This window comes from Podarcis tiliguerta, assembly GCF_965153285.1.
Source record: "Podarcis tiliguerta genome assembly, chromosome: 16".
NCBI lineage: Eukaryota > Metazoa > Chordata > Lepidosauria > Squamata > Lacertidae > Podarcis > Podarcis tiliguerta.
The window spans coordinates 36,847,515-36,862,200 of NC_139549.1; the positions used below are offsets into that span (position 1 = coordinate 36,847,515).

The 14,686-nt window shown below is 47.5% G+C and overlaps 1 protein-coding gene across 2 annotated transcripts in view; it reads right to left on the reverse strand.

Moving 5' to 3' along the window:
• GLT1D1 (glycosyltransferase 1 domain containing 1) overlaps nucleotides 1-14,686 on the reverse strand; it is a 54,935-nt gene that overhangs the window by 3,892 nt on the left and 36,357 nt on the right. For both annotated transcript variants that reach the window (XM_083418352.1, XM_083418353.1), the window contains 3 exons: nucleotides 10,543-10,586; nucleotides 9,668-9,788; nucleotides 2,063-2,161 (listed from right to left, as the gene is read on the reverse strand). In XM_083418352.1, coding sequence (XP_083274478.1) covers nucleotides 2,063-2,161; nucleotides 9,668-9,788; nucleotides 10,543-10,586 — 264 coding nt within the window. The remainder of the gene's footprint in view (nucleotides 1-2,062; nucleotides 2,162-9,667; nucleotides 9,789-10,542; nucleotides 10,587-14,686) is intronic.

Sequence of the window (14,686 nt, forward strand, 5' to 3'; positions counted from 1 at the left end):
TTTTGAATTATGGTGCTGGAGGAGACACTTGAGAGTCCCATGGACTGCAAGAAGATCAAACCGATCCATTCTTAAGGAAATCAGCCCTGAGTGCTCACTGGAAGGACAGATCCTGAAGCTGAGGCTCCAATACTTTGGCCACCTCATGAGAAGAGAAGACTCCCTGGAAAAGACCCTGATGTTGGGAAAGATGGAGGGCACAAGGAGAAGGGGACGAAAGAGAACTAGATGGTTGGACAGTGTTCTCGAGCTACTAACATGAGTTTGACTGTGTGGAAGACAGGAGTGCCTGGTGTGCTCTGGTCCATGGGGTCACGAAGATTCGGACATGATTAAACAACAACAACTCCCCAGGGAGGTTCACCTGCGCCATTCTTATATATCTTTCAGTGACAGGCAAACAATTTACTCTCTAACCAGGCCTTTGGCATTTAAATCTCTGTGGCCTTTTAGTTGTTTTTCATGCGTTTCAGTTTCCCTTTGGTTTTAATGTTTCTCTGTGTGGTTGCTCGTTTGTTGATTGCTTGGTTGCTGTGGGTTGCCTTGGGCAAGATAAAGTGAAGAACAAATTTAATATATCATCATCATCATCAGTCCATCCAGCCCAGTACTGTCTGCGCTGACCACTAGGGGCTCTCTAGGATTTCAGACAGGGGATCTTGCGAAGTCCTACCTGGGGATGGCGGGGGATGAACCTGGGGCCTTCTGCAGGCAAATAAGGTGTTCTACTTTGGAACCACACCTTCCCCATTCTTTAAAATGTGATCCATCCTTCAGGCCCCTTTCCAGTGAAAAGGTATTGTCCAAGGTCTCCCCTGGAGACTTCCATCTCTCCCATCATCATTCTTAAGTAGCTGCTAGTACCCAGGTGCCTGGCAGGACCCCACTGGCAATAAACCCACCCTGCCCTTGCTGGAGTTGGCATCGCTTTGACCGCCATACAAATCTGTTTCCCTGGCCACAGGTTTATTTGCTGGCAGCGGCCAGGTTTTCAAAGCTGCCAGCCATCTGAGGGTTCCTCAAATACCCTGGAGTGTCTGATGTAGAACTGCTCAGGGGTATTGTGGGGAAACTGATTTAAGGATGCAGAACTCTCTTCCCCTAAAAGTAGGGAGGTAAGAAGGTGTCGATTTCCATTCTGAGGCATGTTTGTCACATACAGCAGCGCTTCCGTTCTGCTACAGTTCGGCTTCTGATGAAAATATGTCATTTGGCTTGCTGTCTGTTGTGGCGGAACTTTATGAAATAAATTACATAATAATACAGAAAGTGAGGTGAATAACGGTTTTTGTTGGAAACCGAATTACAGCAGAACAGTGCTAGTCACAACGAAGATGGGTAATTATTATGTAATTATTACATTATTCCACGCCACTCACTTCAGTGCAAAGGAAACACAATACAAATAGGAGGGAACCCAACATGAATTACGTGTCATTTGATATCAGTGGTGATCATATCCTTCACTACTGAATACCATAACCCCAACCTATGTAGGTTTAAATTTCAGCATTTATTATTATTATTATTATTATTATTATTATTATTATTATTGATTGCATTTATACCCCACATTTCCTGAAAGGAGTTCAAGGTGGCACATGGAGTTCTCCTCCCCATTTTATCCTAATGACAACCCTGTGAGGTAGGTCAGGCTGAGAGTGACGGGCTCAAGGTCATCCAGAGAGCTTCATGGCTGAGTGGGAATTTGAACCCTGGTCTCCCAGGTCCTAGTCCAACACCCTAGATCAGGGATAAGCAACCTAAGGCCCATGGGCCAGATGCGGCCTAATCGCTTTCTCAATCCGGCCTGAGGATGGTCCAGGAATCAGTGTGTTTTTACATAAGTAGAATGTGTCCTTTTATTTAAAATGCATCTCTGGGTTATTTGTGGGGCATAGGAATTCATTCACCCCCCCCCCAAATATAGTCTGGCCCACCATATGGTCTGAGGGACGGTGGACCGGCCCATGGCTGAAAAAGGTTGCTGACCCCTGCTCTAGTTGTTACACGACATGGCTCTCAATGCAAGTGTGCATTGGGTCATTACTTCTTTTTTTACCTGGGGGTTTGAGTATAGCAGCCCAGTTGTCTTGTGTGCGATTATTGCAGCATTCCCTGGGATATTCCTTGCCATCACCGGAACATTTAAATCCATTGCCTAGTGAACCACACAGAGGAGAAAAAGGCTTAGGGTTAGTTAGGTAGAGCTGGAAATTTGCAGAAGATTGTGGAGCAGGGTTCTGAACACAGGCTTCTTGTTGGGGAATCTGTTTGGCTGCTGTTACAGCAGGATTATGGAACTGATGGGCCACTGGTCTGATCCAGCACGGGTCTTCTTGTGTGCTTATGAATACATCATCTGGGTTTATTTGGGCTCGAGAGCACTGGCGGATCTGCCAGAGGTTAATCTTCATGAGGGACAGAAATTTCCAGCAACCACCGGAGCATAGAATGGCATGAGGTAAATCCTCGATATCTCTGGGGAAGCGCACAGAGCCCGCTTGCGCACTTGTCAAGCAAACCCCCCCCCCCCGCCCGACCTGAAATTTTAATTACCGCCGCCAGCCTCAGAAATCCTGAAAAACATGTGGTGCCTTTGAGCGTTTAATGGCTCATCTTGTACAAATTACTGCGGTGTCAGACAACAGAAAGAAATCCACTCTCCAGGTTGTTCAATCCATACCGATTCACTGGCACTTAGGAGAGAATGTGCTTTTAATTACTGTCATTATCGTGGGGGGACGTGATTTCCCCGTGGTGTAATCGGCCCGGAAGGAAAGCATGACAAGTTTGGGGGTTTTCTTGGGGTGGAGGGGTAGAAAACAGAAAAAGTGGATTACTTGAGCTTGCCTGCACACTGGCGCGCACACACATTAGTGGGAAGAACGGCTCTGTTTCATTGATTAATTGGCTAACAGTGTGCTGCTAAACTTATCTACGCAGAAGTCAGCCCCACTGACTTCAACGGAACGTGTTTGCCAGTAAGCAGAGGGACTTTGCTCAAGCATTTTTTCACTGCCTATGAATCTTCCCTTTGCTGCATAAAACAAGCAGGGCTTTTTTTCCAGGAGGAACTTGCCAGATCTCAGTTTCAGCACTTCTCAGGTGAGTTCTGGCACCTTTCAGGCAGGCGCCATTGCCATTCTAAGAGAAAGAGGGGTTAATGGTGAGTACGGCCACCTCTTTTTCTAGAAAAAATAGCACTGAAAACAAGGAAAGTGAAGGTACATAACAGAAGCGGGATGGAATCTTTGGGGAATCTCTTTCCTCTCTGAGTGTGCATTTCCATCAGAATTTGAACCAGGAACCCCTTGAATCTGTGGACCAGCATCTCATGTGGCGAGTCACTTTAAACACAATCTGGAGGCAGATAGCTCACTCTCAGGCAGCCAGAACAGCCACAAATGGCATTGCAGGCTCTGCAATTCCATGATTTCTATGACTATTAGGAAGGGAGAAGGGTGATTCTATGACGTTTGCTCCAGTGATGGTTCTAACTGCCATCATCTCAGCCTGAATTCTTTTCAGCAAAGGGAGACGTTAAGGCTGGACTAGGTATTATTTTCAGTTTGAGGGCCAGATCCCTTTCTGAGCAACCAGGCAAAAACTTCTTTTAGGTTCCCAGTGGGTTGGGGAGGGGGTGTCTGTTCTACAGCCCTAAGAGATGTCTGATGGAGTGGACAAACCTCACCTAGCCAACCTACTGGAATTGGTGTCTGCTGGATTGCACAGTGGTGAGACTCTAGTCGCTTGCTGCACCCGCTCTTCACAAGGAAAAAGGCTCTTCACAAGGAAGGTGAGGGCATGTGGCGCTTGTTAAAAGGTAAAGGTACCCCTGCCCATACGGGCCAGTCTTGACAGACTCTAGGGTTGTGCGCTCATCTCACTCTATAGGCCAGGAGCCAGCGCTGTCCGCAGACACTTCCGGGTCACGTGGCCAGCGTGACAAGCTGCATCTGGCGAGCCAGAGCCGCACACGGAAACACCGTTTACCTTCCCGCTAGTAAGCGGTCCCTATTTATCTACTTGCACCCGGGGGGCTTTCGAGCTGCTAGGTTGGCAGGCGCTGGGACCGAGCAACGGGAGCGCACCTCGCCGCGGGGATTCGAACCGCCGACCTGACGATCGGCAAGGCCTAGGGGCTGAGGTTTTACCCACAGCGCCACCCGCGTCCCTGTGGCGCTTGTTGGATTAATGCTTTAGCTCACCCTTAGCACCATGCATTTAACTTTTCTCGCACTTGCTCTTGATTTCTGTAACCTGACACTCGCCTAATGCACTGATCTGATCTGAAAATCAAAGCCTCTCGCAGAACCAGATTTGTGAGTCTAGGTTCTTCCTGGACGGGGAGGGCCAGGGACACCAACAAATTTTCAGTCTTCCAACGGGGAGCATAAAACTGGGAATGGGGTGAGTGGTAATTTCAGCACAGACACTTGGGAGTGATGAAGGATATGCATAAAACAAGCAGGGCTTTTTTTTCCAGGAGGAACTTGCCCGATCTCAGTTCCAGCCCCTCTCAGGTGAGTTCTGGCACCTTTCAGGCAGGCGCCATTGCCATTCTAAGAGAAAGAGGGGTTAATGGTGAGTACGGCCACCTCTTTTTCTAGAAAAAATAGCACTGAAAACAAGGAAAGTGAAGGTACATAACAGAAGCGGGATGGAATCTTTGGGGAATCGCTTTCCCCTCTGAGTGTGCATTTCCATCAAAATTTGAACCAGGAACCCCTTGAATCTGTGAAACAGCATCTCAGAATCATAGAATCATAGAACTGTAGAGTTGGAAGGGACCCTGAGGATCATCTAGTCCAACCCCCTGCAATGCAGGAATATGCAGCTGGTCCATATAGGGATCGAACCTGCAACCTTGGTGTTATCAGCACCATGGTCTAACCAACTGAGTGGTGAGTCACTTTAAACACAATCTGGAGGCAGATAGCTCACTCTCAGTCTTAGGTTGGCTGCACCCCATTTATCAAAGAAGGTTTTTTCTGATCCGATCTGACTCAACGATAAACAAACCTGTCTCTTTGCCTGGCTGACATTTATGCTTCCATGAACATGCTTTTCTGATCCACTTGCACGTGACCCACAATTTTTTTTTTTTTAGAAGAGAGGTGGCCACTGTAAGAAGTGTCCTAGATGAGCAGAGCTCTTCTTATGAGCCCACCAAACCTTCTTGATAGAAGGCTGGACGTCCTCATAGCTCAAATCCACCCACGGAAGTAGTGTTGGCTGAACAAGATGGTCCTGAATTTACTTTTTTAATCAGTGGAGTCCAAGCGCTGTCTGAGGCTTCACTTTCATTTTCTGGAGCAGTTTTTCAGCCCTGGTTAATGAAAACAAGGTTTTGACAGATGGTCATTCCTCCTGTTGACCATCTCAGGTAGGGCTGCTGTTTTTTCTCCTAATTAAAATAGCACTGTTGTTCAAGAACTATCTTCTCTTTCCTTTCTAGGCAGATGGTGCTACTTCACTGTCAGGGCCAAGAGTATCGCCCATGGGAAAGAGGGACAAAATAATCCTTTACCAAAAAGAACACAAAATGGTAATGAGAAGGCCTGAGAAATGGGCGGCTTCACCACTTATGAATTTCCTACCTCAGGGAGGGTGATCCCTAAAGAAAAGGAAGAAGAAGAAGAAGAAGAAGAAGAAGAAGAAGAAGAGGAGGAGGAGGAGGAGGAGGAGGAGGAGGAGGAGGAGGAGTTTGGATTTGATATCCCGCTTTCTCACTCCCCTTCAGGAGTCTCAAAGCGGCTAACATTCTCCTTTCCCTTCCTCCCCCACAACAAACACTCTGTGGGGCTGGGAGACTTCAAAGAAGTGTGACTGGCCCAAGGTCACCCAGCAGCTGCATGTGGAGGAGCGGAGAAGCGAACCCACTTCCCCAGATTACGAGACTACCGCTCTTAACCACTACACCACACTGGCTCTCAAGTGGGACAGATCCAAATTGTCCCTTATAACAATCTTAGAAATGAATGAATAAATCTAGCCAAAATAGAACACATTAGTCACCTCCTCCCTGCCCCCAATAAATTCTGAAATATTGTGTGATACTACTACTTTGAAGTGCCTATATTTCAAGGCTTTACTAGCAGGTGAATGAGAAGCTGGTGGTGATTTATTTATCTGTTTGTTTTTAATAAGGCTAGGCAGAAATTCTCTCCCTCCTTCTGGTTTTGCAGCCCAATTCGACCCAGCAACAGATTGGAGAGACAACCCAGCAATGGATAAGATCTGTTGAAAGGTGTCAGGGTTGTTGATGAATCTTTGAGTAGGCAAGAAAATGCCATTCTTGCACCTGGACCACTTTTGGACCAACGAAGCTTGATTGGAAATCAGGAGCGTGGCCAGAAATTGCACCATGGCACGATCCAACAGGAACGTACTGTAATTATTTTCCTTATGGAATGGGGGAAGTTCTGTTTCGGACTCTGTGTACAGATTTTCTCCATCATCCCTTCCCACTCCGTGCATGAATGCTTTGCACTTCTTTTCTGAGGAAGGTAGTTTAGCACAAGGGGATCTGGCCTGTCGACGATGATCCAGATTTTATTTCCAAGCTTCTCAGGTAAGGAACCCTCGAGACCCTTTGGCCTTTGGAAGGCTGATTAGAGGAAAGTGTTGAAATAAACTGAAGATTTCTGCTTCTTTCCCCCCTACCCCACTTTTTTCTTTTCCCCTGAATTTAAAAACTTTTTCCTCTTCAAGCGTAAGTCAAGGTGCTTTCATTAGTGTTTAAAGCCCTAAATACCCGAAAAAAACACCTCCATTCCTATAGAGCCTCTTGGGTGCTAAGGCTGATGGAAGAAGACCCTGTGGTTGTTCCACCAAGCTCCAAAATCTCTCTTTTTTTGGGCGGGGAGAAAGTGTTCTCTGTCTCAACCTCTAAGGGATATGGAATGGTTGGACACAGAGGAGTGGTGGGAGGAACCAGCTGTGGAACTGCCAAGGGGAGAAGGCCCATTGCCAGGGGTTTGGTGGTGGGACAACAATGAATGGGCAGAGGGAGAAGAGAGAGAAGATTGGGAGGAGGAGGTGTCAGAAGCTGAAGAGGTAACAGGGTTTAGTGAGCAGGAAGAATCTGTGGCATAGAGCAGTCCAGAAGCAGAAGCAGGACAGAAAGCAGGCCAAGAGGTTGAGAGGAACCAGGGTGTCTCCCCCTCCTGCTGCAAGAACCTCCCTTCCCCCTGGTCTCCCAGGACCAGGAGAGGCATGAAGTGGGAGGAGCAAAGGCTGGCAGGTAGTCTCAGATTGCTTGGGGGAAACACAGGAAAGGAGGAGAATTAGACAGCTGTGGGAAGGGGCGGATCTTCAGCCTCTGCAACTGCCTCATATGGGCAAGACCTACCAAAGAAGAGTTGCTGTGCTCATTAGGCCTGACATTCTTATGCAGATCCTGTTTCTGATAATAAAGAGTTAACTCCCACTTGCTCAGTGTGATTTACTGCTGGTTTGCTCCTGCCACTAAGTTGTGGACCTCCTTCCCCACAGACCTGTTCCTGGCCTTTCACTATGCAGATTTGTAGTTTCCAGCTTCTGCTGAAGACACATCTTTTTACAGTAAAAGGTAAAGGTACCCCTGCCCGTACGGGCCAGTCTTGACAGACTCTAGGGTTGTGCGCCCATCTCACTCAAGAGGCCGGGGGCCAGCGCTGTCCGGAGACACTTCCGGGTCACGTGGCCAGCGTGACATCGCTGCTCTGGCGAGCCAGAGCCGCACACGGAAACGCCGTTTACCTTCCCGCTAGTAAGCGGTCCCTATTTATCTACTTGCACCCATGGGTGCTTTCGAACTGCTAGGTTGGCAGGCGCTGGGACCGAACAGCGGGAGCGCACCCCTGCTGCGGGGATTCGAACCACCGACCTTTCGATCGGCAAGCCCTAGGCACTGAGGCTTTAACCCACAGCGCCACCCGCGTCTTTTTACAGTAGCCTTTGGCATTTTTTAGGACCAACCCTACTTTGTGACTGTGACTTGCTATCATTGTGAGGCCTAGAAACTCCTCTTTTCTTGAAAAGCTGGGACGCTCACTCTCCCAAGAGAGCTGCTGTGAATTCTTATTACGGAAGAATTCCTTGCTTCTGTCCGTCGCTACAGTAAGATGATAAAAAAATAAATAGCGATAGGATTATCAAGAAAGCAAGGCGGGGCTCTGCTTACGAAAACAGGGCAGAAGACTGTTACTAAAACAGGGCAGCAGAGAGGAAAAGTCAAGCCAAAATAAATCACGCAAAGCATGGCCACTATTATGTAAATATAGATGTAGAAATATTACACATAACAAGCATTGTTCAGGCATTATGACACACAAGTAGAATTGCTTGCTGGCCCCGCACCCAACACTGTGTCTTCACTGACGGCAAGAGCTGTTTAATAGTGGAATGGACTCCCTTGGAAGGCTGAACAGAGATTGGATGGCCAACTGTCATGGATGCATTAGCTGTGATGATTGCAGTGCAGAAGATTGGACTAGGTGAACCTTGGGATCCCTTCCAACTCTACAATTTTGGGACAGGGGAGGCCTGTTGATTTTGCGAGCCCCAAATTTGAATGAGGTTACTGGGGTGAGTATGGGGCGCGGGTGGCGCTGTGGGTTAAACCACAGAGCCTAGGACTTGACGATCAGAAGGTCGGCGGTTCGAATCCCTGCAACGGGGTGAGCTTCCGTTGCTCGGTCCCTGCTCCTGCCAATCTAGTAGTTCAAAAGCATGTCAAAAGTGCAAGTAGATAAATAGGTACTGCTCCGGCGGGAAGGTAAACAGCGTTTCCATGTGCTGCTCTGCTTCGCCAGAAGTGGCTTAGTCATGCTGGCCACATGACCTGGAAGCTGTATGCCGGCTCCCTCGGCCAATAAAGCGAGATGAGTGCAGCAACCCCAGAGTCGTCTGCGACTGGACCTAATGGTCAGGGGTCCATTACTTTTTACTGGGGTGAGTTACAAATAAATCAGTTAAAAGAAATCTTTGTCAAGAAAACGGGGTAGGTTCATTTCTCTCTCCCTCTCTCTCTCTCTGATGTCAAATGCCAGGGTAAAGTGGTGTGTCTTCAGCATCCAACAAAAGCTACATCATGAAGATGCCAGGTGCATCTATACACAGAGGGAATGTCACAATTTTGGGGATGCCACAGAGAAGGCTCTGTCCTAGGTTGTAGCCACCCCCTGGACTTCTGAGGGCCCCCTCTGCTGATCTTGGCACCTGAGATGGACTATAAGGAAGGAGGTTGTCTCTCTACATCAGGCATAGGCAAACTTGACCCTCCAGATGTTTCGGGACTACAACTCCCACCATCCCTGGCCACTGGTCCTGTTAGCTAGGGATGATGGGAGTTGTAGTCCCAAAACAGCTGGAGGGCCAAGTTTGCCTATGCCTGCTCTAAATATTGCTGGACAACAGCTCCCATCGCTCCTGACGATTTAGATTGAGACTGACAAACAACAAGACGAAGGCCACAGCTTCCCATTCCTCACCCGCTGAGCATTTGTTAATTTCACAGGCCGGCTGAAACTGTGAGTTGCTAACTGTTCCTGCATAATGTTTTAGAGAAAGCCCTTGTGTTTTGCGGGCTTTGAAAGGCAGACAGGGAAGCTGATGGAGATTTCAAACCAGCCGAGCAAGGGAACGTTCAACATGAAGGTCAATGTTCAGATGCAATTACCTCTAAGATTGTGGCCGACATCCCCTCCGAAATGGAACTGTTGACAACGGCAAAGCATTTTTTCACAAGAGCGTGCAGGTCTTCTTGAGAGATCTCCTGGAGCAAATGCACCCCATCCGCCCTACCAAGCAAAGATGGTTCGGTCTGTTAGTTGGCCTCCAGACACTGGACTTCAGAGTCGTCTGGAGATATTGGATGGCAGAAAGATTTAAGGCTGAGCTGGGGATGAAACCTGGGGATTTCTGTGCACAAAGCAGATGCTCTAGCACTAATCTGTGGCCCCTCCCCATAAATTCAAGAACATCTACATAAAATGTGCCACATACTTTGGTGGTGCTATATCAAAATAAACAAGTACTTAACACACACACACCTTCCAATGTAGCAGCAAGACAGGATTAATCCCTCTTCTCCTGAAATGTTCCCAACCTCCCCTGCAGCTCCCCCACCATAAATTGAAACGTAAACATTTTGGATTTCAATTTTGGATTATAAATGGCTAATTTTGCTCAGAAGCCTCTTTTTCAGAGCTCTTTTTAGAGTTATCTATCAGCTGGCAACCTGGTTTGCCTTTTCCAACTTGGGTGAAAATCCAAGCCAGAGAAGAATTATGGGGTCATAATGCTTGTCTTGTATTCAATGTGAATGTTACGAGCCCTTAACACTCATAATTCTGAGCCAGAAAATGTATGCTTCAATAAAATCGCCACCTCAAACTGAAGTGAACATAGGAGGTCTCAGTAGGAATCAAGCTTCTCAAGTAAATCTGAGCAACATGGAAAGAGATTTGTTTGCAATGAGAATTTGGGGGAAATAAATATAGCTATATATTTTTCTATTTATTTTTTAAAAAAATCTCCAAATTAGGAGCCTACCTTTTAATTTTCTCTTTGACTTCCTCTGCAAACAGTGGATCAACCTACGACAGGGGAAATAAAACACAGGAAACTTATGAATAGCAAATCATCCTCCACATTGGGAAAATATTAATGGGCTGAGGTTGCAGTTTTGCTGGATACCAGGGGTGGGGAACCTCAGGACTCAGGCAGAAGGTGGCCCTCCGGGCCCCTTCATCCGGCCCCTGGGACTTTCCCCACACCACACGCCTAGATCTCTGGCTCTGCTTTGAACCTTCCTTGAATGTTTTTGCCTGGATTGAAGGTGTGCTTGAACTCTGATACTGCTTCTCACTTGTCTGGTGGAATGCGTAAGTGTAAAAGTAAAATTTACTTCACTCCTCTACCCCATTTTTTGCCTCTACTCTGCTGATCCTGAAGTGTGATGATGCCTCTTGGTATCAGTCGGTGAGATGTTTGAGCAGGAGAAAGCTTTTGAAGCTCCTAAACGAATGACCAGGAGTGAGAGAACATGCCAGCAGGGCATGTGTCTCTGCCGGATTCCTACTTGTGTGTAGGACCTCCTGACAGTCAGTGGACAAGGACAACCAAAGGTGGCTGGATCTGCCTTTTTTAATGTTCTGCTGGGCCCATGCTGGCAGGGGGCAGGGAGGAGGGCACTCCCCCCCCCTCTTTTTTGTTCTGGCCTTAAAAATCCCCCAAAACTATGTCAGCTCTAGGGGTTTAGCCTAAAATTGGATGCGAGAGCCTTGCCCTTCCCAAAGCTACAGGTGAAGAACTTTCAGATTTGACAAGCATTTCTTCTGCTTCCTCTTACTTCGTTTGTAAAGGTAAAGGTAAAGGGACCCCTGACCATTAAGTCCAGTCGTGGCCGACTCTGGGGTTGAGGTGCTCATCTCGCTTTATTGGCTGAGGGAGCTGGCATACAGCTTCCAGGTCATGTGGCCAGCATGACTAAGCCGCTTCTGGCGAACCAGAGCAGTGCACGGAAACGCCGTTTACCTTCCCACCAGAGCGGTACCTATTGATCTACTTGCACTTTGACGTGCTTTCGAACTGCTAGGTTGGCAGGAGCAGGGACTGAGCAACGGGAGCTCACCCCGTTGCGGGGATTCAAACCGCCGACCTTCTGATCAGCAAGTCCTAGGCTCAGTGGTTTAACCCACAGCGCCACCCGCGTCCCTTCCTATTTCGTTTGTACCCATCTCTAACAGACATTTAGTGCTCCAGGGTGGTGTGGGAGGAAATGGGGGAGCTCGTATTTCCCAGCACCTCCAACACTGGCATGTAATTTCCTTTCTACCCTGTTCTACACTGGGTGAACACTGGCTGTGAACCTATCCAGTGTCTCACTGAAGAAGCAAAGGGAGGTGAGATTTGCCTCCAAGATGGTGGCTCTCTCTCTCTCCTTCCCTGGGGAGATCCCATGGGCCTTGGGGAGCACAGGAACTGATTCATCTGGCTGTGCCAGTGTGGTGTAGTGGTTAAGGGCGGTGGACTTGTAATCTGGTGAACTGGGTTCGCGTCTCCGCTACTCCACATGCAGCTGCTGGGTGACCTTGGGCTAGTCACACTTCTCTGAAGTCTCTCAGCCCCACTCACCTCACAGAGTGTTTGTTGTGGGGGAGGAAGGGAAAGGAGAATGTTAGCTACTTTGAGACTTCTTCAGGTAGTGATAAAGTGGGATATCAAATCCAAACTCTTCGTCTACTTCTTCATCCTATGGCCCCCCCCAGGAATGCAGCCCAAGACATTCTTGTTCCACCAAGGTTTTAATGTGTTTAAGTTTCATTTAGATAGGGTTTCAAAGCCTGTTTCTTCTGTTGCAGATGCTCTCTTGAACAACATTGGTGTTTAATAGTCACAAAATGTCTTGGCAGAGTCAAATCACCATGCAGAAATGCCTTACAAATAAGTAAATAATCTCATCCACTACAAAGCTGTTTCACTTGGTTTGGGTTCTTTCTTTTTTTACCAATCCCTGTGCTGCTGCAGTTTAAGAATTTTCAGAAACTTTCCCCCAAAAAAGGAAAGGAAAAAGCAGGTGTGCACTTAAACTTTAGGATATATAAACGTTTTGAGAAATTTCCCAAATTTGTGGGGCTAAGGTGGGACGCGCCTGTTTGTTTCTGGGGAAAGTGAAGCAGATGTAAAGTGAAGTGCCTGAAATCTTTCACAGGCTGCATCTGAAGGCATCGGAAACGCAAACCACATTATACCTGCTCCCAATTTTCTCTTCCACCCCAGTTCGCTTTCAAATCTTGCAGTGTATCAGAGTGGAAAGAAACAGAGATTAAAAAGAAAGAAAGAAAAATAACCAGCACAATGAAAAGCAGGAAGGTAATAAGACAACTCAATGTTCTAATGAAAATATAGGAGCTGAAGGTTCTAAGAGACAAGTTAATAAGAGAGGGGAAATTGCATTCGTTTTGCATCAGAGATGTTTCAGGGCTGGGGAGGGCAGGGGGAATAAATGACAGAAGGGGGCGAACAGTGCAGTTTCCAGGCTATCAGACTGCCAAACCTTGCAAGCGGGGTTGATATACCCAGGAAGATATGGTGTGTGTGTGTTTACATAAGAATAAATACATGCAAACTCTTGTATCCAAAACAGACGCTGAAGGGAGAAAGAACCTGAGAATGTAAGAAAAGCCCTGTTCTCGCAGTGGCCAACCATATGCATGCAAACTGGACCTGATGAGCACAAGAGAATGTCTCTCCCCTCTGATGGTTTCCAGAAACTGGTATTTAGAAGCACCCTGTATCCTAACTCCCCAGTGGATGGGAGCAAGCGTGAGCAGGCTTGCGAGATCCACTTTTCTTTTTAAACTAGAATCCTGAGCTCCGCCAAGTGGACTGGGACCTTCTGTTTCAACTGGCTTGTTTTACTGCACATTTTAAAGTGTGGATGTTTAATGTTTTGACTGAGTTGTTTTCCTGCTCTAAATGCTTTGATCTTAGAAGCCACCTTGGCAATTAAGCAGTATGTAAATGAATAAGCTCCAGGGACGCGGGTGGCACTGTGGGTTAAACCACTGAGCCTAGGACTTGCCGATCAGAAGGTCGGAGGTTCGAATCCCCACGATGGGGTGAGCTCCCATTGCTCAGTCCCTGCTCCTGCCAACCTAGCAGTTCGAAAGCACGTCAAAGTGCAAGTAGATAAATAGGTACCACTCTGGCGGGAAGGTAAATGGCGTTTCCGTGCACTGCTCTGGTTCGCCAGAAGTGGCTTAGTCATGCTGGCCACATGACCCAGAAGCTGTACGCTGGCTCTCTCGGCCAATAAAGCGAGATGAGCGCCGCAACCCCTGAGTCGGCCACGACTAGACCTAATGGTCAGGGGTCCCTTTACTTTTAAATGAATAAGCAACATGAACACCACCATCCTGGGGAAGTGCCACGGCTCAGGGGTAGAGCTTCTGTCTTGTAAGCAGAAGGCCCCAGGTTCAGTCCCTGGCATCTCCAGGTAGGGCGGAGAGAGCATCCCTGCCAGAAACCCTGGAGAGCTGCTGCCAGTTTGTGTAGGCAATACTGAGCTATATAGAGCAATGTAAGGCAGCTTCCTATGAATGTCCACAAGCAGCTGGGTTTCCCTCTCCAAACCCTTCCATGGCAGGCAGCGTTGCCAGATTCAGAAGCAGAGAGTGCTCTTCCTAATGTGGCAGGAGACTGGAAGGCACAAATCGTATCAGTGGCCTAATACGGCATTCAAAGAAACATGACCAAACATGACAAATCAATAGGCGTGGGCTCTCTTAAACGCAAAACTTCAGAAGAGGAGGGCAAAACGATTCACTTCAAGCCCTCACCCTCCAGTTGCAAACAACCATCCTGGATAAACAAATTATTCTTCTTTAATGTGGCCATCAATGCAAACTTGGCCTGGAAAACCGTCTTCCTTTACTTTGATGTTTTATTAGGGGTGGGGGTGGGGGGAGCCTATCAGTTTATTTATTTATGTAATCCCATTTTATTACATCGCTTCCCATGAAATATCTCGAAGCGACTTCACATTTATTTGTTTTTAAAAAGAAAGCCTCTGCAATTAAAAACAATCACAGAATTTCATATATAGAAATGCAAACCATAATTGGGGGAGATCTTTGTGTGGAAACACACTCGGCCCGTGTCGAAATATACCGCACAGGATTTGGCCTATTGA